At 50.2% G+C, this 22,180-nt stretch overlaps 1 protein-coding gene across 2 annotated transcripts in view; it reads left to right on the top strand.

Moving 5' to 3' along the window:
* MBP (myelin basic protein) overlaps nucleotides 1-22,180 on the top strand; it is a 109,362-nt gene that overhangs the window by 13,606 nt on the left and 73,576 nt on the right. For both annotated transcript variants that reach the window (XM_022560016.3, XM_089895347.1), the window contains exon 2: nucleotides 10,145-10,220. In XM_022560016.3, the coding sequence (XP_022415724.1) occupies nucleotides 10,170-10,220 (51 nt within the window). In that variant the 5' untranslated portion in view covers nucleotides 10,145-10,169. The remainder of the gene's footprint in view (nucleotides 1-10,144; nucleotides 10,221-22,180) is intronic.

Raw genomic sequence — 22,180 nt, 5'->3', positions numbered from 1 at the left:
ACCACTGCGCCACCAGGGAAGCCCCGAGACTTATTTTTGAAGAGAGAAGTCTTTAAACCAGATATTAAAAGCTAGCCTGGAATTTCCTTGGCGGTCCAGTGGTTAAGACTCTGCCCTTCCACTTCAAGGAGCCTGGGTTTGTTCCCCGGTTGGGGAACTAAGATCCCTCATGCTGTGTGGCTCAGCAAAAAAAAAAAAGCTAGCCTGATTCATTTCAGACGTTGTTTGGAAATTGTTATGTGAAAGGAAGGAGGACATAGAGGTGCTGACCTGGCAAACAGCCTTTCTGAAAAGGCAGTGAAATGCCGTGTTTAAAGCCACATTACATAGTAGTCCTAACACTATTTACACAGGTATTTTTTACATAGGATTAGTAACACCAAAATAAAATGTGGGATGGGAAATTAAAGTAAATTTTAATGTGAAGGTAGGTTAAAACCTGGACAAATTTTCACACCCTTTTTTTAAAAAAAATTTTATTTATTTTTGCCAGCGTTGGGTCTTTGTTGCTGCGCACGGGCTTCCTCTAGTTGCAGCGAGCGGGGGCTACTTTTCGTTGTGATGCACGGGCTTCTCATTGCAGTGGCTTCTCTTGTTGCGGAGCATGGGCTCTAGGAGCGCAGGCTCAGTAGTTGTGGCTCGCAGGCTCTAGAGGATAGGCTCAGTATTTGTGGCACGTGGGCTCAGTAGTTGTGGCTCGTGGGCTCTAGAGAGCAGGCTCAGTAGTTGTGGCACACGGGCTTAGTTGCTCCGCGGCATGTGGGATCTTCCCGGACCAGGGCTAGAACCCGTGTCCCCTGCATTGGCAGGCAGATTCTTAACCACTGTGCCACCAGGGAAGCCCTCACACCCTTTTTTTAAAAACCACATTTGGGGCTTCCCTGGTGACGCAGTGGTTGGGGGTCTGCCTGCCGATGGGGGGGGCGTGGGTTCGTGCCCCGGTCCGGGAAGATCCCACATGCCGCGGAGCGGCTGGGCCTGTGAGCCGTGGTCGCTGAGCCTCCTGTGCTCCGCGGCAGGAGGGGCCACGGCAGTGAGAGGCCCGCGTACCGCAAAAAAAAAAAACCGAACACACATTTGTTCATGAAGGTAGAAAAGGTCCCAGGTGTCATTTCCGTGTGGGCTCACGTGGTACAGTCATCACAGAGTCCGAAATCTCTGAGACCTAACTTCATTTGCTTTCATGACTTGTGCTGAGGGAGAGTCTGAAAAATGTGCCCTGGACTCAGTCCAGAGTTTGCTCCTGACCTCTTTCCAGGGAGCTGCCCGTAGTTACCGTACTGCCCATAATCCAGCGGGGCTCTGAGCGTGGTTCAGGTCCCACTATTTCCCTGTCCTTTTCTTAGATTAACCTTCCCAGCCACTCTCTCTGGAGTTTTCTGCACAGAGCTGGTGTGGGTTTTGTGACTAATTACAGATGTTCTAGGGTACGTGATGGAGACCCCGGGGAGGCAGGTATAGAAACGCAGAGAGGAAAGAGGCAGGGGGCGTTCATTCATCCCTCAAAGCAGGTGAAGCCCGGACCGGAACTCCAGAACGTCATTTGCTGCCCATTTTGGTAATGGCTTTATCTACAAAGCCAGCTGATGCCCCGAGGACCAGGCTCAAGGGACCACAGCCAGACTCCAACCAACCCCATCCATCTGCAGTTCTGTAATTTTCTTTCTAAATGATTTTTGACAACTTTTAGGCAGTGTTCTTCTGCACTGTAAATCTGATAAGCCTGGGGAAAACAAAGGATGGTGATAACTAGCTTATGAATATTATGTGATAACCCAAAGCAAAAATTCCCGGCCCCCAAAATCTAGAGGCTGATTTCTTCTGACGCTTTCCGTGTGAGTCCAGATTGGGTGTTTGGGTCTGTTTGTAAACGCCGTCAGGACACCAGCGCAGTTTGGGGTCCTGAGGACTGTTGGGGGGCCAGATCCCACCTCACTGTCTTGGAGAAGCTTTTTCTAGGATAGACATAGACTTCTGAAGTGAACTTCTACCCCGTCCTTCTCAGCGCATTATGAGCTGTCTTAGGCCACTCAGGCTGCTGTAACAGAAAACCACAGACCGGGGGCTTGTAAATAGCAGACATTGATTTCTCACAGTTCTGGAGGTGCGAGTCCAAGATCAGGTGCCGGCAGATTCAGTGTCTGGTGGGAACCCAGTTCCTGGATCACAGCCAGCATCTCTGCACTGTGTCCTCACGTGGGGAAGGGGTGGTTTGCTTTCAGAGAACTGTGATAAGGTCTGTGAGGTACATTGGGTGGGACAGGAAAGCAGACTCTTTCTTCAGGTTCAATGTCGAGTTGGCCATATCGACCGACCGACCAACCGGTGAACTGTGACGTGTGACGTGGGTGGTCTGTGTGCTGTAAGCCAGAGGGTGGGAGGGAGCTTGGGGAGAGCCTGAGGCTCTCCGAGGTCAGCTGTCACATGCGTTCCTGAAACTCGGTGTGGCTTCTTAAGCTTCCCACACCCTGTTCCAGCCGTAAAATGGTCTTTCTTTTTGTCTTGTGCACATGCGTGTATGTGTGTTTATTTTGGGGGTGGTTGCTTTGGTGATGTTGGTAGCTGTTTACTATGTTCTGAACACAGAGTGTTACAAGAACGTTTTTGACGTGAGAAATAAAAATGATTGTCTACAGAAACCAGGCGTAAACGCTTGGGCCCTGGTGGAGAAAGAGGCAGAAGAATAGAGGCGGGTGGGGGAGGAAGAGGGAGAGAAACAGTGAGGAGGCTGAAGGGATGGTCTTTCATTTAGTCTCAGGCTTCTCTCTCAGGTCCTTGTTTTATATGTGAGTTCCTTGCTCTTCCACATTTGCTCTCTGGGTTTTGTTTAAAGGCAAAGCAGCAGAGTCCCACTGTCTGTCCTTCCAGCTCTGTGCTGCCCCCGCCTGCCTTTTAGGGCTGGTGGTATCAGTTTGGTCTCTGCGGGGAGGATGGGCAGGGTCCACACCCTGTGACAAACCATACCCGCCGCGGAAGGGCGGCCTGGAGGAAGCCATCTGCCACCAGCCTTGGGTTCCCTGGCTGGTCGGGGGGTGGGGGGTGGGGAGGTAGTGCCCTTCAGCAGCTCAGCAGCAGGTTCATTCGGTCTTGCATTTAGTGGCTCCCAGGAAGGAAATGAGGGTGCCCCTTTGGAATGTTCACCATCTCCTGTTTCATTACCTTGTTCAGTTATTCCATTCCGGGGACACCCTGTCTCACTCCCTCGATCAGTCAAACTCTCCAGGTTCCCCTCAGCTCAGAGGTTAAAGCAGCCCTTTCTGGCTGGTGCACATCCCCAAGCGTCTCTGTCTTACTGTTCATTCTTCTAGAAGGTATGGTTAGGCCACCTCCAAACATAAACCATGCTCATAAGTGCCTGGTGGTTCCTCAGCCGACCCTGGCAGTTGGTATATTTCATCCCCAAGGTCCCACGGAGCCCCTTCAGCATGTAATTCACCAGTAACTAGAGGCTGAGAGCCGTTTGGGTCCAGCTAAGGGGTTAAGTACAAAGTGTAACAGTAGTAATAACAGTGAAGTTCATTTACCCTTAAAGCCTGGTGAAAAGCTACGGCTCCGTTAAGGGTTAATGGCAAAGTACATGGAATTTTGAAAACATTGCTTTAGTGATTTGCAAAAGCAGAGAAGCAAAAGTTACCGCCCTGGTAGTAGCAGAATTTTAATTCTGCTGCCAAAAGTACCCATTAATCCACCTCTTGTCTGGGATGACTGTACATGGATTCAGTGGGTAGATGTTAAAACACTGACCATGGGCTCAATGCTCCTGCGGTTTCTCACCTGACCCGTCTCTGTGACCCAGGGTGACCTCAGCCCCTGGATCCTTCTCAGCCCCTCCCCACAGATGCCATCCCGCTGGTGTTTGTACTGTCAATATTCACACATACACAAGTGCAAACAGGACAGAGAAAAAAATTACTCTAAGCTACTGTACATGAAAAATTGCACCCGAGACAGATGAGAAAGACAGATTGCCCTCTGGCTCTCTACTGATCATGAAGCAATATATTCACTGAACATTTTTATTACAAGAAAGTTGAACTTTGACAGTTACGATATCTGTGGATGATCAGCCCTTCGGGATCATAATTAACTCCTTATTCGTCTCATTCTGCGGTCGGTGCCTTAAGTAACATACAAGCCATTCTCTAAGGAAGGGAAGAGAAGGCCCTTATGTTGTGAATGGGTTGTCAGGGGCCAGGGGATTTCGAGTCTGTTACCTTATTGAATGCCTCAGTAGGAATGAACGCACTGCAGGTATTAGCATCCGATTTTACAGATGAGAAGTCAGAAGCTCGGAGAACTAAATTTCTAAGCTCTTCAGTAAATAGTAATTGGCAGGCATGGAATTAAAACCCAAATAATTCCTTGCATACACTTTTCACCAGCTGTTATGGCAAGACATGAGGCAGGAAATTAAGAGAGTCGCTGTCATTTTCCTTATTAAACTTGTGTATCCACGTACAGGTGTTTATGAAGAATAAGTTATTGTAGTGCAGCTGTTTTCTCAAGGGTGCTTGTTAGAGCAAAGCCTTCTCTTTATCATGTTGATTAATAATCTAGAAATGGGTGACATCTTAGACCTACTGGAACACTTGTTTCCACGTAAGACATACTCATAATGTAAAAAACGTCCAGCTGATCCCTATTTTTACCTATGATATATTCCTAGAGGCGGTGTTATATTCCTACCTAGATGAGTCTTCTAAACTTTACTTTCTCAACTGTAAAATGGGAATAAAGCATACAGGGTTATTCCTATAATTCCGTAACTAAGGGATAAACTAACCCCGTATCTCCATAAAAACATCAATTTTAGGGTTGCTTTTAGGAACACGGACGCTGAGCACGAAAAATAAAAAACAAAACTCTTGTACGATCTGCAGAATCTTATGAAACCAAAGCCTGAAGAATTATAAGTCTGTGAGAAAAGTACACCTGTGACCGTTTCCTGGAACATGGACATAAATACAACCAGACAGGTTGGTTCCTAATGCGAGTGCAGACACCACGAGGAACCCCGCCCCATCACGCGTGTGACCACGCGGGTTACCGCCCTGACGCTCCTCCCAGCCCAGAGGTCAGCACTGCCCACGGTGATCCCCTCCCATTTCCGAGGGTTTTGGGAGGCGGTAGGATGCTCTGGGGGCTACAGCTCTATCTAGGGAGACTTGAATTGAGGCCTTCTCTCTCCCACAATAAACCTACTGAGGCAGAGATTTCACGATAATCCCGTTGCCTGTGAAAATGCACCCAAAGGTACTGGAGAAATAGGCAGCTTAGCCTGTTAGTGTCTGCAGCCTCCGACGGGTCTCGAGTCTCCGCCTCACTTTTCCCTTCTCGCCGCCCATCCCCCACCCACTCTAGTCTGGAGACAGGAGAAGTCACGCTGCTTCCTGTGCGGTTGCTCATGGGCTCGTGTAGGACATCACCTCTGGGCTTCTCAGGCACCGGTGTGCTCACCCCTTTCTCCTCTCTTGACCTGGGAGTTTAAGAGCGGATGTCCACACATAGGGGAACCCACGTAAAGGTCTCTGCAATAGGTGTGCAATCATAGATAGCTAGACGGCTAGAAGATGTTTTCTCAGCTGATCACCACCCACCCTGGGCACCCTGTGCAAGGGACGAGAAAGGCAGGAGCCGTCAGCCCTAGAGCTCACCCTGACCCCAACCTTGACCCCAACCCTGACCCCAACCTTGACCCCAACACTGACCCCAACCTTGACCCCAACCCTGACCCCCAACCCTGACCCCAACCCAGGCCCTAACCCTGACCCCAACCAACTCTGACCAGCCCCTACTTCATTCTCACCGCAGCCAGCACAGTGAAGGAGCTTTTATTGCTTCCGCTTGACAGGAAACTGAGGTTCAGAGAAGTGGAGTGACTTGCCCCAGGTCACCCCACAGGAGCCTGGATTGGGGCCGAGGTCTCATCTGCCGTGTTCACTCTAGAAGTCGGGACTTCCAGTAGAAAGCAGGTGGTTAAAATGCTCAGAGCAAGGTGTTTTCACCCCCATGCCCCCAGCATTTCAGCTTCCCCATTCACACACACTCCTCTCCACGCAACGTGGGTTTTATCTGTGACTCCTTCACAGTGTCCACCAAAGTGATGCGAGTGGCCTTAGCTGCATTAGGAGCACATTGTTGAAAACAGATCCAAGCCGCTGAGACTGGATTGCGTTCCGGTGAACCCGGGTTACTAACCCGCACTCACGTGCTTAATTTTTACTGCCCACCCCCGCCCCGCGCCAATAACACAAAGTATGGATGGTCACGAAAACATGGAAATTTTCAATAATCCCAGTGGCTGTTTCGAAATCACATCTGGGATTGAATGTCAACCTAAGGAGTATGGGGCAGGCCCGATATAACCTAGTCTATCCTAAAGGCTCCCAGCCCTGGCCCTCCACTTCCCCTTCCACCAATCTCCTGTCTTATTATTTCACGAAAAGCTTCTTAATAACCTGGAGATGCTTCAGAGTCAACCTGAGTTCCAGGAGCATTCCACATGAAGTTTCCTCGTGCTCTCTCTATTTGACTAATTGCAAAAAATGAAATGAAGATGACCTCCAAATGTCCAACTCTTCTGTCTGCAGAAGGTTCTTTTCAGCTTGCTGTGGAGGCCAGCTGCCAGGGCAGCCTTCTTTCCGTAACGCAACCCTCCCGTCTCTCCACGGCGGAATGGGGCAGAGTTACCCCCAAACAAGTCCACTGCCCATCATTTTCACCACAGGCCTGTGGCATACACCTCAAGGACTGACGATCCCTCTAATGAGGGGCCCTAATCTGAGAATTGTCACTTTGATTTTCTTGTCTTTCTTTTCCTGCTGGTGCGCAAATTGTGCATTTAAGGCTAGAATCTGCCTACTCGAAATGACACATATAAATTCTCATTCTGTTAATCTGAGACAGGAGGGAAAAAAAGTCTGTACACACTCAAAAGTCTGACCCTGACTTTTGTTATTTCAATCTATTCTGTGACCAGTAGTCTTGAGTTTTTTTAATAGTGATTAAAATAGTTCATGAACAGTCTTCCCAAGTATACCCTCAAGTTGCGCTTTGAGGCGTGATAAAGTTCTGATCAGAACACACTGGCTTGGAAGACGCGTCCCCTCTCCAAGGAGCAGGGCACGCAACTTGTGATTAGATCAGCTGTGCCTCAAAGCCCTTGCTCCAAAATCAGCTCTCCTTTTGTCCACAAGCAACCCCCCCGAATATTCACACGTCCCACACTATTTTGATTTAGGTTAAATCCTTAGAGATTTGTTTTCTGGAAGGGGGGACCATTGTGTTTGGATTTGCCTAATACATGCGGGGGAGGTGACTGAGGAGGGTGAGAATAAGATGGAAACGGGAGGAGGTAAGGGATGCTGGGCTTGAGTTACTGTCCAGGTGAGAACAGAGGTGGTAGCGTTCGCTTCTCTGTGTCGGGGCTGGAAAACCCCAAGAGTCCAAGCTGTGAACTTGAAAAGAAGTTATCTGTTTTTGCCTGTGTTTAGTTTCAAATACACCAATTCTTTTTTTTTTTTTTTTGGAGGTAACTTTTATTTTATTTATATATATATTTTTATTGGAGTATAGTTGATTTACAACGTTGTGTTAGTTTCAGATGTACAGCACAGTGATTCAGTTTTATATGTACATATATTTTTTTCCAGATTCTTTTCCCTTATAGTTATTGCAAAATATTGAGTAGAGTTCCCTGTGCTATACAGTACATCCTTGTTGGTTATCTGTTTTAGATATAGTAGTATGTATATGCTAATCCCAACCTCCTAATTTATCTTTCCCCTATCAAATACACCAATTCTTATTTCTTAAACAGGGATGTTTGATGCATTGTTATTCTGTGTATTACATACGCAGTGCAAGTTATCAGTACTTCCTCAGAACCCCACATGGGACCACAGAGAGATCGCAGTTCAGAGTGACCCCCTCTACTCCCGGAGTTCAGACCGTTGTCCTGCACAGAGAACATGCAGTCATGTTCTCCAACTGCAGTTCAGACCCCAAGAGGACAAAAACAAGTCCCCTCTTTACCTTTTTGTGCCCACTCTTATCAAGTAAACTACCATATGTGCCCCCAAACCTCCATTTTCCCAGTGAGGTTACCCCAAAGAGGTTTTTTAGGGGGTGGTCCCATGTAAGTAAATTGGGAAGGTGGATGATAGAATTGCACTGAATACTGAAATTATCTGCAAAGGTCGACTTGCATTTTTAAAAGCATACATTTTATTTTATTTAATTATAATTAATTTATTTTTAGAAGATGTTGGGGGTAGGAGTTTATTAATTAATTAATTAATTTTTGCTCTGTTGGGTCTTCGTTTCTGTGCAAGGGCTTTCTCTAGTTGTGGCAAGCAGGGGCCACTCTTCATCGCGGTGCGTGGGCCTCTCACTATCGCGGCCTCTCTTGTTGCAGAGCACAGGCTCCAGACATGCAGGCTCAGTAGTTGTGGCTCACGGGCCTAGTTGCTCCGCGGCATGTGGGATCCTCCCAGACCAGGGCTCAAACCCATGTCCCCTGCATTAGCGGGCAGACTCGCAACCACTGTGCCACCAGGGAAGCCCCCATTTTATTATTTTTTTAAGCATAGATTTTATTTTTTAATTTAAAATGCTTCATTGCTAAAAAATGCTAACCACCATCTGACAATGCAGGGTTTCCACAGACCTTCAATTTATAAAATATGCAATATCCACAAAGAGCAATAAAGCGAAGCACAATAAAACGAGGTCTGCCGGTGTACAGTACAGTATCGTTAACTATAGTCACCATGTAAAAGCATACACGTTAAAGTATTGGTTTTTTTCACCTTCATGTCATGATACATGATGTATTCACATAATTCTTCTAAGTCAGCAGTGTTTTTATCACCACTAGAACCATGTCTTTGATTCACCAGAGCACATAATCCCCACTTCGATCCAAGTCGTTTGAAGTACAGCACTTTTTAACTAAATCTCCCTCTGCGTGGGGCTCTGGTCCAGTTTCCATTTACAAAATACAAAGGCGGGAAGGGCTTCCACTCCCCAGGTGCTTGGTCTCCACCAGCTCACTGTATCCCACACACTGGGAGGTGATGCTCTAAGACGCCATCACTCCCTTTCTCACCAATTTGCCTGGGGAAGGGCATGGGTATCCTTCGTAGTCACTGAGGGGTCACCCCGTGATGTGGGAGACTTTGGGGAAATTCAGATACTGGGCAATTCCTTCTTTGCAAAAGAGCGCCTTTGGGGAAACAAAACTTGCCTTTTGTCAGGCATGTGTAATATCTTAGAAACCCTTCCCATTTTTAGAAGACGATTCATTTTGTTGCCTTTCAAGGAGAGCCACTCCTTGTTCAGCAGGGAGCTACTACTCACATGTTCTTTGAAAAGGATACATCGTGGATGATTGAATTTTGCGACGGCCCTTAAAGACAGGTCACCTGGAGCCAGCTGACAAGTGTACGGTGATGGTGCAAGTGGTCCTTGTGGTTCAGGCAGGTCCAGGGATGTGTGTGGGATGAGGGAATCTGTGTGGAATGAGTTTGGCTAAATTCTTCAGTTCTGTGCCTTTCTGGAGGAAAAAAAATAAATTTGCTGCTAAAGTTTAGGTTAGAAAATACAAATGAGGAACATGTGCTTTTTTAAATCCAACTTTATCTTCCTTACAAATTCTGCGGTTTCTTGGAATGCTTGTCCAATAAGCAACCCTTGGTCGGGTCTTGCTGTTTCTGTGCTCACGGGATTCCCGAAGCATCAAGCTTATTTTTATTTTTAGGAGCGTCGGCACTTTTCTGCATCTCTGTTCCTCTTGTTACTGAACATGAGGTGTACCTCCGTCTGTCCATCTGGACTTGTGCACAGTCTGAGATCCCTGGAGATGAGTTCATCTTCTTTATGGATGAGGAAACACACTGAACAGTGTTTGTCACTGGACAGAATCCGGGTTTGGGCAGCCGTCCTGCTTTCTGGCTTTTTGCCAGGGCTCAGAAGACAGTGACACTCACTCATGAGACTTTGGGTGCCTCTTGAGTTTGGGGGCTTTCGTTTTCTTTTCTCAGAAATGGGTATAGCATGTGGAACGGGATTGTCCTGATTGAAAACTGGCGTAGAAAACTGAAAGTACCAGTTTCAAGGCTAACGGCCTCTCTTTGTCTTTCAGCATCTGAAGACCTCGAAGGCTCAGGATGGGGAACCACGCAGGGAAGCGAGACTTAGGTGCCGAGAAGGGAAATAAGGTAAAAAGTGAGCCGGCTCAAAAATCCTTCAAACGCACAAACCCTCCTCAGGTACCCTGTGGCTACCAGGGTTTTCCGCTAAAACAATTGGCTTGTTATCCTCCTACCTTAGAAACTTCTAGGGCTTAGAATGCTAGTCCAAGACCCGAATTCTTCGGCCAGGACTCCAGGCCCACTACGATCTCACTGTGACTGGCCTTGCCGGTGCCATCGGCCCGACATCCCTTCCCACACCCTCATCATAGGGAGCTTGGAAGATACAGGAGAGCAAACAGGAAAAACGCAAATAAAAGTCATCCAGATCCCTCCAGTGACCCAGAATGAATCTTCTGGGTATTTCTAGCCTCGCGTTCGCCCCTTTCCCCCTTATTCCACAGACATCAGCTTCCCCTGTTCGAGGATGATTCTCTGCATCACCTTTGATTCCCCCAGAGTGACTAGGAAAGTGGTTCTCAGCCTGTTTCCCCCTGAGCCGCTCAAACCGATGACCCGTCACCAGGGCACCTGCTGGCCTCATTCTTTGTCCACCGAAGAGTCATTTCAGATTATGAGGACATAGGCCTGATGTTGTGCGCACAACTGTGAATCCACCCTAATTTGTGGGGGAAGGTTAATTATTCCAGTTCCTTGGTCCTTTAACTCAAGACAAATGACAGTTCATCAGAATGTCACAGTGCTGAGGGTGGACCTCCACCAGCCCACACGCACACAGAAGTGCTTCGTAAATGTCCACCGGATTGAATTACATTACATTTGAGCCCCAGGACCTCTTTGCTGAGGTTCTGTGCTATGGGTTTTATTTAATAATAATGAACTTTGGCAGCCATGAGTCCTTCTCTGATCTGTACTTAGACTCAATTTCCATATCAGCCAGGTGGGTAATTTTCCATAATGTGCTTTCAAGCCATTCGTGTAAATCAGTGATTACATACTGTTCTTGTTCATATCTTATCTTACAAAGTGTTTTGAGAAAACATTGTTTTATCTAAAACAATGTTACGGAGTTTCTTTCCTAATGATGTCAGGCCCAAGGTCAACTAGAAGGGGTTTACCTTTTTATAATGTTATTATTGATTTGGAATTCTCTCATTGTTGAAAGGAGGACCAATTTTCTAAGTGTGTAAAGTGTTCTAGTGAATGTTGAGTGGGGAATCACGCAGTGTTTTCTACAACTCGAGCGTGAACTGTGTTACTGGTAATCTCCCTGTGAAGATACTAGTAACTGAGCCGTGAATGTGTTCAGTTACGCTAGAGACCGTGGGTCTGGTGGCACCTGCACCAGGAGGATGGAGTCTCAGCTCAGAGTGAAAGTGGAGAAACAGCTCTTCTCAGAGAGCCCCATCCTGTTAGCACGTGGTACGTTAAGGCGCTGCTGATTTACGTCACTGACTTGCAAGCCTGCTTCTGTAAACCTCTCTGTGGCTTGCAGTGTCTTTCCTGTTGTTGGACGTTGTAAAGCACCAAAACGTAGTTCTCACTGGTTTACTTTTACCGACGTCAGATTCCTGAGCGGTGGTACAGCCATAGTGACGCTTCTGTTTTCTGAAAGCTAATTTTTAACGTTCTGCTGATGTTTCTTTGAAATTGGGCCTTGAAGACCACTGGCTCCTGTAGGGAGTTGTTACAAGTAACAGCTGTCTTCTTTTAATTGTTTGTCACTTGACAGAAAATATCTGAGGCCTTGTGGACGGAGTGCTCTGGGGCAGCGGTCCCCAACTTTTTGGCCCCAGGGACCGGTTTCGTGGAAGACAGTTTTTCCACAGAGGCGGGTGGGGGGATGGGGGGTTCAGGCGGTGATGCGAGCGAAGGGGAGGCGCAGATGAAGCTTGCTCTCCACCGCTCGCCTGCTGCTGTACGGCCGGTTCCTAACAGGCTGCGCGAACGGGTACCGGTCTGCGGCCCCGGGGGGTTGGGGGCCCCTGCCCTGTGGTGTTACGTGGAGCATCAGCTGAAACCAGAATAGAGAAAAACCACATGCGCTCGTGCCCTGCAGTTTCGCATCTGCACGTTTCTGTAGTCACTCTGGGAAGCTTGTTTCTCACTTACGAGGGAGTGGACAGAAAGCGTTTGCCTGTGTCCGGGGGCTGACTGCTGACCTGCTAACAGACGGGGGGCTGCAGGGACCGGTCACCCCACTCATCTCCCCAGCTCTGCCTCTTTGCGGCTCCCCTCATACCTCACAGGGGGCCCAGAGCCCTCCTCGGCTCTCCACTCGCGTCCCCCATCAGCCCCGTGTCCTCACGCCCGCGCCTGCTGCCTTCCTGGAACCCGCAGGCCTGCGGGGGACGTTAGGAGGCAGTGGCCCTGTGTCGTGACCCCCTGTTCTGCCGCCCTCTCCCCCACTCCCCACCCCACCCCCGCGCTCGGCCCAGCTGGGGAGGGAGCCGTGGTGGTGGCCAGGAGCACACAGCCGCCTGCTGCCAGGTTCCTCCCCGTGGCGCTCCACTGCTCTCTCACTGGCTTCTCTCTCCTCCCGAAGAAGGCGTGTCACGATGTAGGAAGGAGCCTGTGATGGAAGGGACAGCTCTGGCATTTCTCTGTTCCTGTTCCAGCCTTGCGTGTTAATGTGGAAACAGACGCACGTCCAGGCAGCGATGCAGCTGCGAGCCCGACCTCGGGGCCCCGTCAGAGAGCAGAGTGTGCGTGGTGGAGGTCAGGGAGGCCCCATCCACAAGGGGAACCAGTGGCATTCAGGGAAGTTCCCATTCACAGACATAAAGAAATCCCTGCTGGCCTCCGATTCGCTGTTTTTCTGAGCATCCTGGTGGATTTGGTTTCCAGGAAGCCCAGCTCACTAACTTACCAGCTCCTTGTCAGGCAGTGCATTTTCACAATGGTCCTTTGGCAGAACCGGGGAAGGACACGTCCCAGCTGCCACGTCCCCGGGACACATGGTTCTCAAAGAGCCCCCGCCCTTGGGCAGGCTGTGCCCGGGCAGCCCTGGGAGCCCGGGGACCCTGCACAGGTGGATGACACGCTTGGCCCCTCTGGCTCCTGGAGGGGAGGGTTCGTTTCCAGGTCTGCACAGGAGTGAAGCTGGAGCACTTCTTCCGCAGGAGAACCAGCTGGGCCTTAGGACGGTGCCCACACCCTTTACTGAGGCTGTGCTGGGCTTCTGTCTCGTTCGGCGTTGCTCTGACTGTTGTCAGTCTCTGACCTATGGGTTTGCTCGTTGGGGTTTTCTGGTGATTCTCTGTTGGACACACCAGATGCTATTAGTGCCTGCCGTGCTCCAGGCATCCGCGCCGTGGCTGTGTGGTTGCCAGGGCTGCTGTGACAAAGCAGCGCACACCCAGGGGCTGAACGACAGACGTGTATTTGCTCTCAGTCCTGGAGGCTGGAATCTGAGATCCAGGTGTCGGCAGGGCTGGGTCCTCCTGAGGCCTTGCTCCTTGGTGTGTAGACGGCCGTCTTCTCCCTGTGTTTTCAAGTGGTCGTCCCTCTGTGTGTGTCTGTGTCCTGATCTCCTCTTATAAGGACACCAGTCCTGTAGGATTAGGGCCCATCCTCGTGACCTCATTTTACCTTAATCACCTCTGTGAAGACCCCACCCTCAAATGCAGCCATATTCCGAATTCCTGGAGGGCTAGGACTTCGACACGTGGCTCCTTGGGGAACACGCGTCAGTCCACAATGTCCGTGTTATTTGATGCAGCCGAGAAGTGACTGGGAGGTTTGAGAGGCCAGAGAGAGGAGTGTCCCCAGCCCTGCCTGGTGATTGCCACCAGAGTCTGACCCTCACCCTCAGTGGGCACTGCCATTGCCCTGGCCTCTCCCCATCATGAGATTTCGGCATTCGCTTCTGTCCTGTTAACTCCTCCCTCGCAGACCCCTTAACCTTCCAGGCCCCAGATCCATAAGCCAACACCCCCGCTGCCCTTAGGATGTGGGGCTTGTCCAGAACCTTCCATGCCCACCTGTTGCCCGTGACCATCTGTCCACATGGCACAGCGGCCTTGAGATTGTGTCCTCCATGTGCTGCACTCATGCGTTCAGCCCTTCTCCACGCTCTGACCCTCTGAGTATCATCTTCATTTTACCCGTGATGGACTCTCAGAGTGGCCTGCGAGGTTGGCCCAAGGCCAGGTGGGGAGCGAATGCAGGAGCTGGGCTGTGGGGCGGCTCTCTGTCCCTCTAGGTCGGCACCAGGCAGCAGAAATGGAAGGAGAGCCGCAGGTGGATGTTTAAATGTTCTAGTAGCCACGTAAAAAAGTAAAGAGACAGGAAGAAATTAATATTAATATCTTTTCTGTAACTTAATATACTCCAAATATCATGTCAGCATATGACAACTGTCAGTGAAGTATTTTACAATTCTTTCTGTCGCAGTGAATCTTCAAACTCGGGAGTATATTTAGCTTACATCCCAATATGGCCTGGCCACTTTTCTGGCACTCAGTGGCCGCATGTGGCTGGCAGCTCCAGACCGGACGGCAGCCTCCAAAGCCAGGCCCATCCCCGTGGGCCCTGCTGGTGTCCTCCATCCAGTTCACGCCCCCTGCCCTGCCCACCGTGCATCTCATCCATCGCCTGAGGAAGAGCAAAGAGAAATTGTGAATGACCAGTAGAGTCCCTTGAGAGGTGATGGTGGGTCTGATTTTGCCCTCGGAGGGAGAGAGCTGGGGCTGAAGAGGAGAAGCCGGAGGGGGAGGGAGGGGCTGGGGAGGGGTGTGGATGAATGGCTGTCCTCTGTCCCCTGGCTGGACCAGTAACTGCAGAGCAAGGGCAGTGACGAGTGAAAGTCCGGTGCAGAGGAGAAAGCAGGAGCGTCCTTTTTAAATCTGCCCAAATCCAGAGATCGTTTAGGGCATCGGGAGTGCCTCTGGTCTCGTGGCTTCGTCTGCCCTCCCCTGAATCACCCCCAAGCCTCTGGGGCAGCTTGAAGGGTCCAACCTGGGATCAGCCCCGGCCTCCGCACCAGGTGCGTCATGGTGCTCACACAGACACGTCAGGACACTTGGCACTTTGCGTTGCCCCCAGTTTTCTCTCACAAGAGGCAGGCTGTTCTAACTCGTGTGTGGACTCTGTCCCTTCAGAGTTCACAAGTAAATTAGCTGTTTAGGACTGAAAGTGTCTCAAATCTTGACTTATTCCTACATCCATTCACCCATCCATAGGCAGGTGCAGACTTCTATTAAGCACCTCCCCTGCGTAGGACTGGGCTGGACTCGGTGACGAAAGCCCGGCTTCCCCACCAACTGTCAGGCGACCTGGGGCAGTTACTTCACGCCCCTGGGCTTTGGTTCCCTCGTTGGTTACGGAGATGAGAAGATGGTGAACATTACGTGAGCCGAAGGATGTGACACACAGAGCGTTGCCTGGTGCCCGGCAAGTCCTGTGTTGTGCTGTTGCTGCTTCTGTTCCTAATGTTCTTATTCTTGCTGTTGTTTTAAGAGAAACGGGCGTGCATCTTCTGTCAGAACAGCTCCCAGTGTGACTGGAGAGACCAGCAGAACTCTGACCCTGTGCCCAGCGCAATGACGGGATACAGGAGGGAAACCATGGGGACCGGGGGCCCTGGCCTGCCTGATGGCCTTTAACCAGCGTGGAGAACAGGCTACAAAGAGCAGAGAGGGAAAGCCCAGGAGTGGTCCTTCCCTGTGTCCTCGGGATCAGGGAAACACAGGCAAAATGTTTAAGTACTGTAAACAGGATTTGACCTGGGGCACCCATTGTACAATCCTTTTCTGCAAATCTCTCCCAGTTTCGGCCTCTCCAAACGCTGTGGATTCTGAGGCCCCCAAGCACCAGCCCCACCATTTCCGCAGCCTGACGCTGCCTGTCAAAGTGTCCCCTCACAGTGATTGCTGGGAAGAGGCATCCTTTTTGATGAATTTGCTTCGCTGAGGGCAGGGCCAGTGGCCCCTTAGACATTCCATTGGTGTTTCCATTTCTGACACCGTGCTGGGTGGCCTTGGAACTTACTGGCACAAGTCAGAATACCTTCTGGCTACGTAGAGATAACTTTGGCTCAGCAGGACGGCCCTGGCCCCAGGCCTGTCGCCTGTGCTCAGCAATTGTAAGCGGCTTCCCTCCTGAACCCGTGGGTGCCCTAAACACCGTGATTTCTGACAACATCTCCCAGAGCAGCAGTGAACGTCCTGCGGGAAAGAGCTTTCGTGCCATTTTTTGTTGTGCGGAGGAAAAAGATTCCCCGGCAGAGACCGATATCAGAGAGGTAAGAGGAAAATCGGGGAGCCGCAGGTGGGAAGGGTTCAGGGAGAGGGAGGGGTCCGAGGCGGGCGGAGCTGACGGCTGCCCCGCTGGACCCTCAGGCCCCGCCCAAGCGTCAAGTGTGGAGAACCGGGGCTCCCGGCACCTACAGACCAGGACCTGCAGAATCCACCTCAACACCTGTCACCTGGGGCTTACTAGGGCTGCCTGGCAGGTGTCGGTGGAAGGTTCTGGAACAGGGCCAGTCCCTGGGGACTCTGCCTCTCCTGCTTCCAAATTTCCTACTGACCTTGAGCGAGTGGGATTTCCAGCGTCCCTGAACTATTTCTTCTCACCTGAATTCTTCAGCTTTGTTTAATTTTCTTGTTTGAGCACTGACCTCAGTCCACATGGGAATGAACTTCAAGAAGTTTTCATACGAAACTAGTGAGGCCATTGCTAGTCAGAAGCATTACTACCAGGAAACATAAGAAACAAAGAGTAGTTTATATTGGCATCCCCACAGATTTTCCAAAATGAGTGAAATCAAGTGATCTATTACAATTTTCGAAAATCTAACAATAATTTTGAAAGCCTGCTTTTCACCTGTGGGATCTCTATACTTTTCTTGGCAGTGGTATCTGGCTCACAAAGTTTCTCCAAAGGCGCCCAGCCATGTTTCTGGAGTTTTCTATTTAATCAGCTTAGGAAAAACGATACCACACTGAAAAACAAGGTCTGAGAGCAATTTTAGAATTTAGACTCGTGTCTGATTTTACAGTGGGGAGTAACTTGTTAGTCTGTTTTGTGTTTCCGACTAAATTGATTCGCTGTCTCAGCTGTTCTTCAAAGCCCAGTGTGTGCTGGCTGCCTCTCCAGGGATAATCACACCCCTGGGGAAGCCGTTCTCGTATTTAATCATCACGGACCCCACTGTCTGATGAGCCGCTGGGATGCTGTACCGGCGACGTTCTGAGAAATGAGAGGTGTAGTTTGCAGATATACACAGAGGCACTCAGCAGCTCAGCCCTGCCCACCAGCATGGAGATGGAAAATGTAGATTTGACGGGAAAATACGCTTCCTTCAAAACGTCTGACGTCCCAGCTGTGGGACAGGCTGACATTTTCCCCCGGGGGGTTCATTGACTCTGCAGAACCGCAGTCCTGCATCGTCTTGTCCCAAGTGTGGCATGTTGTCAGCAGTCTCGCTTGTTCAGGAGGCCCCATGCTTTTCACGCCAGCCTCGGGAAGGAGGAATCTTTCTACTTTAAACCACGGCCAGCTCCGTGCCATCCTCTCTCGTCCCACGGGCTCTGCTTGTAGATATTGTGCCCTTGTCCCCCACCGCCCCCAGTGCTGCTGTTTGGGGGACCCTAACTGCACAGCCCGTACGGGTGTCCAGGGCGCCCATGACACCGCCGGCTCCAGGCCAGGTGGATGCCTTCACCTGTGGGCCCCAGCCCAGGGCAGGGAGTCGTCCACACGCCCCGCTCTGCGAACGGCACAGATGGGCCCTTCAAACCCCAAATCCAGCGTTGCTTTCGCCCCACATCATGCTTCCTCCTGCAGTTCCTTGTTAGAACTGACCGCCGTCACCACGGCTACTTCGCAGAATGGGAAGCGGGTTTGCCAAGAAACTCACTTCCGTCCAGTCACCCAGACCCACTCGATGGGGCTGTCGTGTCCTCGAGCAGGGAATCCACCTGGAAAGTTAACGTTTCTGATCTGATTTTGCAGTGTGTTGGCAACTGTTAGACCCATACATGTGTAATTCCATTTTCTTAGGCCGGTTCCATGAACAATTTTTTTTGAGAACTCAGGCAGTTAAGTTAATCAGATAATATACGTTTCAGAGTTTAGGGGGCAGAAAAGTGGAAGGTATTTCCCTGCAGACACTCACCAATCAGTCAGATACATGGAAAGACCTCGTCAGCATCAAGTAAGGCCTTAGATTGCGAGGTGCAGGCGGACTTTCCCTTGTACCTGTCTTCAGCAGTCCCAGAGTCCTTTCTCGTCTGTCTGTCTCTCCATCTCTGTTTGTATCTCCATCTCTGTCTCTCGCACACACCCATGAAGAACTCCCCTTCGCCTCAACTGCACGGCATTAAACCGCCTTCCGATAGGCCGATGGTGCGCTGTACCAGTAGCTGCCCTGCGCCTGCTACTCACTGCAGACGCCCCGCTGCAGCCCTGTCCAGCAGGACCTTCTGCCCTGTGCCCCTGCTAGCCAATAGGGCGGTCACGTGACACACGTGGCTAATGTGATTGGTACAACAGAAGAACCAAACCTTTAAACTTCAGATTTAAATAGCCGTGTGTTTTGAGGCACAGTGCCGTTCCACTGGGTGCTTGGCGTGTCCTCCTAGTTCTAGGGTCCCCAGAACCCTGCCTGAGAGGCATCAGCTCCAATTCTCGTTAAGGACAAAAACTGGGTCTTTCTCAGAGTCATATGATTGCGTACAAAAGTGAGCGTCGAGTTCAGAAGGTAAAATCCTCTGGAAACACCCTGAAACACGCCAGCAACTGCAGAGGACGGCTCTGTGAGCCGTGAGCTGCAGCAGGTGGGGCAGGTCTTGTCCTCACTCACCTCCCTTGGCTGGGAGGGTCTCACGGCCCCGTTGCTTACTTACGACTCCCTCCGAGGGGGCCACCTGCTGCAGGGTTGGGAAACTCGCATTGCAAACAGCACGCATTCATCTCAGTGCCTCTGAGTTCCCTGCACACACAGACGCCTACCCAGCTGACTTGCTTAGTGCCTCCAAAAGAATTTCCGCGAGCTTCTAAAAAGAGAAATAAAATAGTGTAGAAAATGCATCCTTTTAAAGAGGCTTCCCAGAATCAGTAGCCTTCTGGTTACAGTCATGGAGAAATCAACATGGGATCTGTCCCTGACTTGAGAGTCGAGCCACGAGGATATAAAATGAAACATCTCATTCCAGGCTGGTTTGTGAAGTCGCATTTGTATTTAAGACCCCAGGGCCGCCTCTGAAGGGGGGCTGTCTGTGCCCCGAGGGATGGTGAAGACTGCCGTGTTGGAGATGCAGCATCTCCCACCCGCAGGCGAGCGCAGTCTTACTAAGTCCGCCTTTACAGCAGGTTCTCGAATGTGCTGAGTCGGCACCGATTTGCTCTTGGAAGGGACTAACGACAAAGCCTCCCATCACAGTTTTGCACGGAAAGCGTGACCCTAGCTTGATTCTGATTTCTAAGGTCTGTGAGTGAGCATTTTGTTTCCTCTGATAGACTGAGGACACTCACACCTCTGTCAGTCAGGTGGCAACAGGCCTCACAGACACACATGTGAGTGAGTGGTAAAGACAGGGGTGTAATTAGCCAGCAGACCCCGGGCCCTCAACAACCCTTGATAAAAATAATGGGGCGACTATGCAGTGGTGCCCCAGGCAGCATAAATCCAGCGGGCAGGCCACGCACCGGCACGTGATCTATGAACTTGCCCCGTCCCTGGCCCAGGCCCAGCGCCTCCCCATCCTAGGGATGGCCTCGTGGACCCCTGCTCGGGGGGCCCTCCCGGCTCAGCTGCTAAGGGAAGGGCCCCAGCAGTCAGTCTGCGGGGACCTCGAGGCCTCCGATTTAGGGTTGAGGGCTTGTAAACCCCAGGGGCCTCGGACTCCCGTGAGATGCGCAACTTCTGTGTCCTTTCACCCTATTATAGGGTTTATTAGGGTTGGGAGTTAGTTCGCAAGCTTAGTTTTTATCAGAAACTGTGACCAACCTTGCGAGCAGCTGACTTTGGGCCACGAAAGTCGTTCAGTAGAAGTGATAGGTTTAACACTGGTCATTAACTTTATAAATGATGTGACAATAAAATCATTCTGTGGGTAAAGCTACTGCAACAGTGGACCGTGCCCCCGAGGGGATGGCTTGAATAGACGGCTCTATTCAGGCCACCCCCACACGAGGCTTCTATCCTTAAGATCATGTTCCTGGGCCTCGGGCAGCTGATCACGTGGAATCCGGAGCCCGGTGACCCTGGAACACACCCGTTTATCGTCTTGTTTTCAGCTGGACTCATAAACCGTTCCTTCCGCATTCCTTCCCTCACCCTGTCATAGCCCCTAATTCCTCTGTCCCTGCACCTGTGACGCTAAACCATTTACGAGAGCTGACAGGACGGGGGAAGGGAGGCCAGGAATGTTGGCCTGTCATCAGATGTGCAGTACAGAACAAGCAGAGGCAGCGCCGACTTCACTGAATGGGTTTTTTTTAAGGTGGGGAAGTGTTTGAGCTCACGGTGGATACGCGTTACGTGAAATAGTTTTCAGGCTCCGTTTGGGGTTTATGTTTGATTGAGAACATGATTCCAAGGATGGCACAGCAGATATGTATTCTTGAATTCCTACTGACCTGAATGAAAGTGTTTAGATGGAAACTCTCCTTTCCAGAGGGTGGGTGAGTTAGATTTCCTGGGAGTGGAGAGTAGCGCCCTCCTGTAAGTGGTTCAGGTTGACGGGCTGGGGAAAGGGCTTAGGTGGTAAATTGTTTTAATCTCCAGTCGGTTTAGGGCTCGCCACTTGGTGTGCCCATGAAGCCTCCCTGAGCTGCCATTTCTCATCCGCTGCCAGGTAATTTCAGAAAGGCCACCGTGTAATTTTATCTTTGAAGACAAGTTTATTTCAGACTCTGAGAGTGAAAAGCGTGTCATTGCGTATGAAAACCCTGTGTTTGTTTTGTTATTAAGGAAGAACTTTTTTTATATTTATTCAAACCCTCTTACAATGTTTTAAATGAAACAAAACCTAAAAATCCAGGTTTCAGAATGATGCTTCCTGTCTTTTCTCACTCATTACTAAGGCAATATGGTTTTTTTTAACTTTTTAAAAAAATGATTTCTTTTATTTATTTATTTGTTTTTGGCTGCGTTGGGTCTTCGTTGCTACGCGTGCACTTTCTCTAGTTGCGGCGAGCGGGGGCTTCTCTTCGTTGCAGTGCGCAGGCTTCTCATTGCGGTGGCTTCTCTTGCTGCGGAGCATGGGCTCTAGGCGCGTGGTCTTCGGTAGTTGTGGCTCGCGGGCTCTAGAGCGCAGACTCAGTAGTTGTGGCGCACGGGCTTAGTTGCTCCGTGGCATGTGGGATCTTCCCAGACCAGGGCTCGAACCCGTGTCCCCTGCATTGGCAGGCGGATTCTTAACCGTTGTGCCACCAGGGGAGTCCTAAGGCAGTATGGTTTTAAAACTTTAAATTCGGAAGTGAGAGATTTTATAGGCTGGAATACATTTGTGAAAATTTATCTTTCTGTGTTTGTCAGTGTGTGTGTGTGTGTGTGAGCGTGTGGCGTTTTTCTCACCCGCCAGCCTCCAGCCCTGCCAAATGCCCATCGGCAGCTGTGCGGACACGTTCTCAGGCTCAGCCCACGCTCTGCACTTGTATGATGCTAACACACCACTCTCCTAATTGAGATTTGGTACCCACATGAATTTGATTATCATACGGTTAAACAAAAGCCTCGATAAAATCCATTATTGTTTCTGTGGCTTTTGATACTTGCAAAACAGACTCTGTTATTCAATACGTCCTAAATTATGCTTTAGCACAAGTCATAGGTAACCAAACACAAGCCGTCAGTAAATAGACAAGGCAATTTGGTAGTTACGTTAATTACCCGTGGCGAGCGAGGGTGGCTGCAGCCTGGGTTACTCACAGACGTGCGTGCGTTCACCCTGTGCTGTTGCAGAGCTGCATTAAGTCGCTTAACAAAATACCAACATCTTGAAATTTCGAAGTAAAATGCGAGCTTGCATGTTGGTTTCGACTGTTTGGGTAGGAATCTGCCTCTTTCAGGAAGCAGA

The sequence above is a fragment of the Delphinapterus leucas genome, chromosome 14 (assembly GCF_059928025.1).
Source record: "Delphinapterus leucas isolate spDelLeu-1000000601 "Yukka" chromosome 14, BTC_Dleu_Yukka2, whole genome shotgun sequence".
In the NCBI taxonomy this organism is placed as follows: domain Eukaryota; kingdom Metazoa; phylum Chordata; class Mammalia; order Artiodactyla; family Monodontidae; genus Delphinapterus; species Delphinapterus leucas.
Note: the sequence above shows the minus strand (reverse complement) of the source record. Positions and strands in the feature narration are given on the sequence as shown.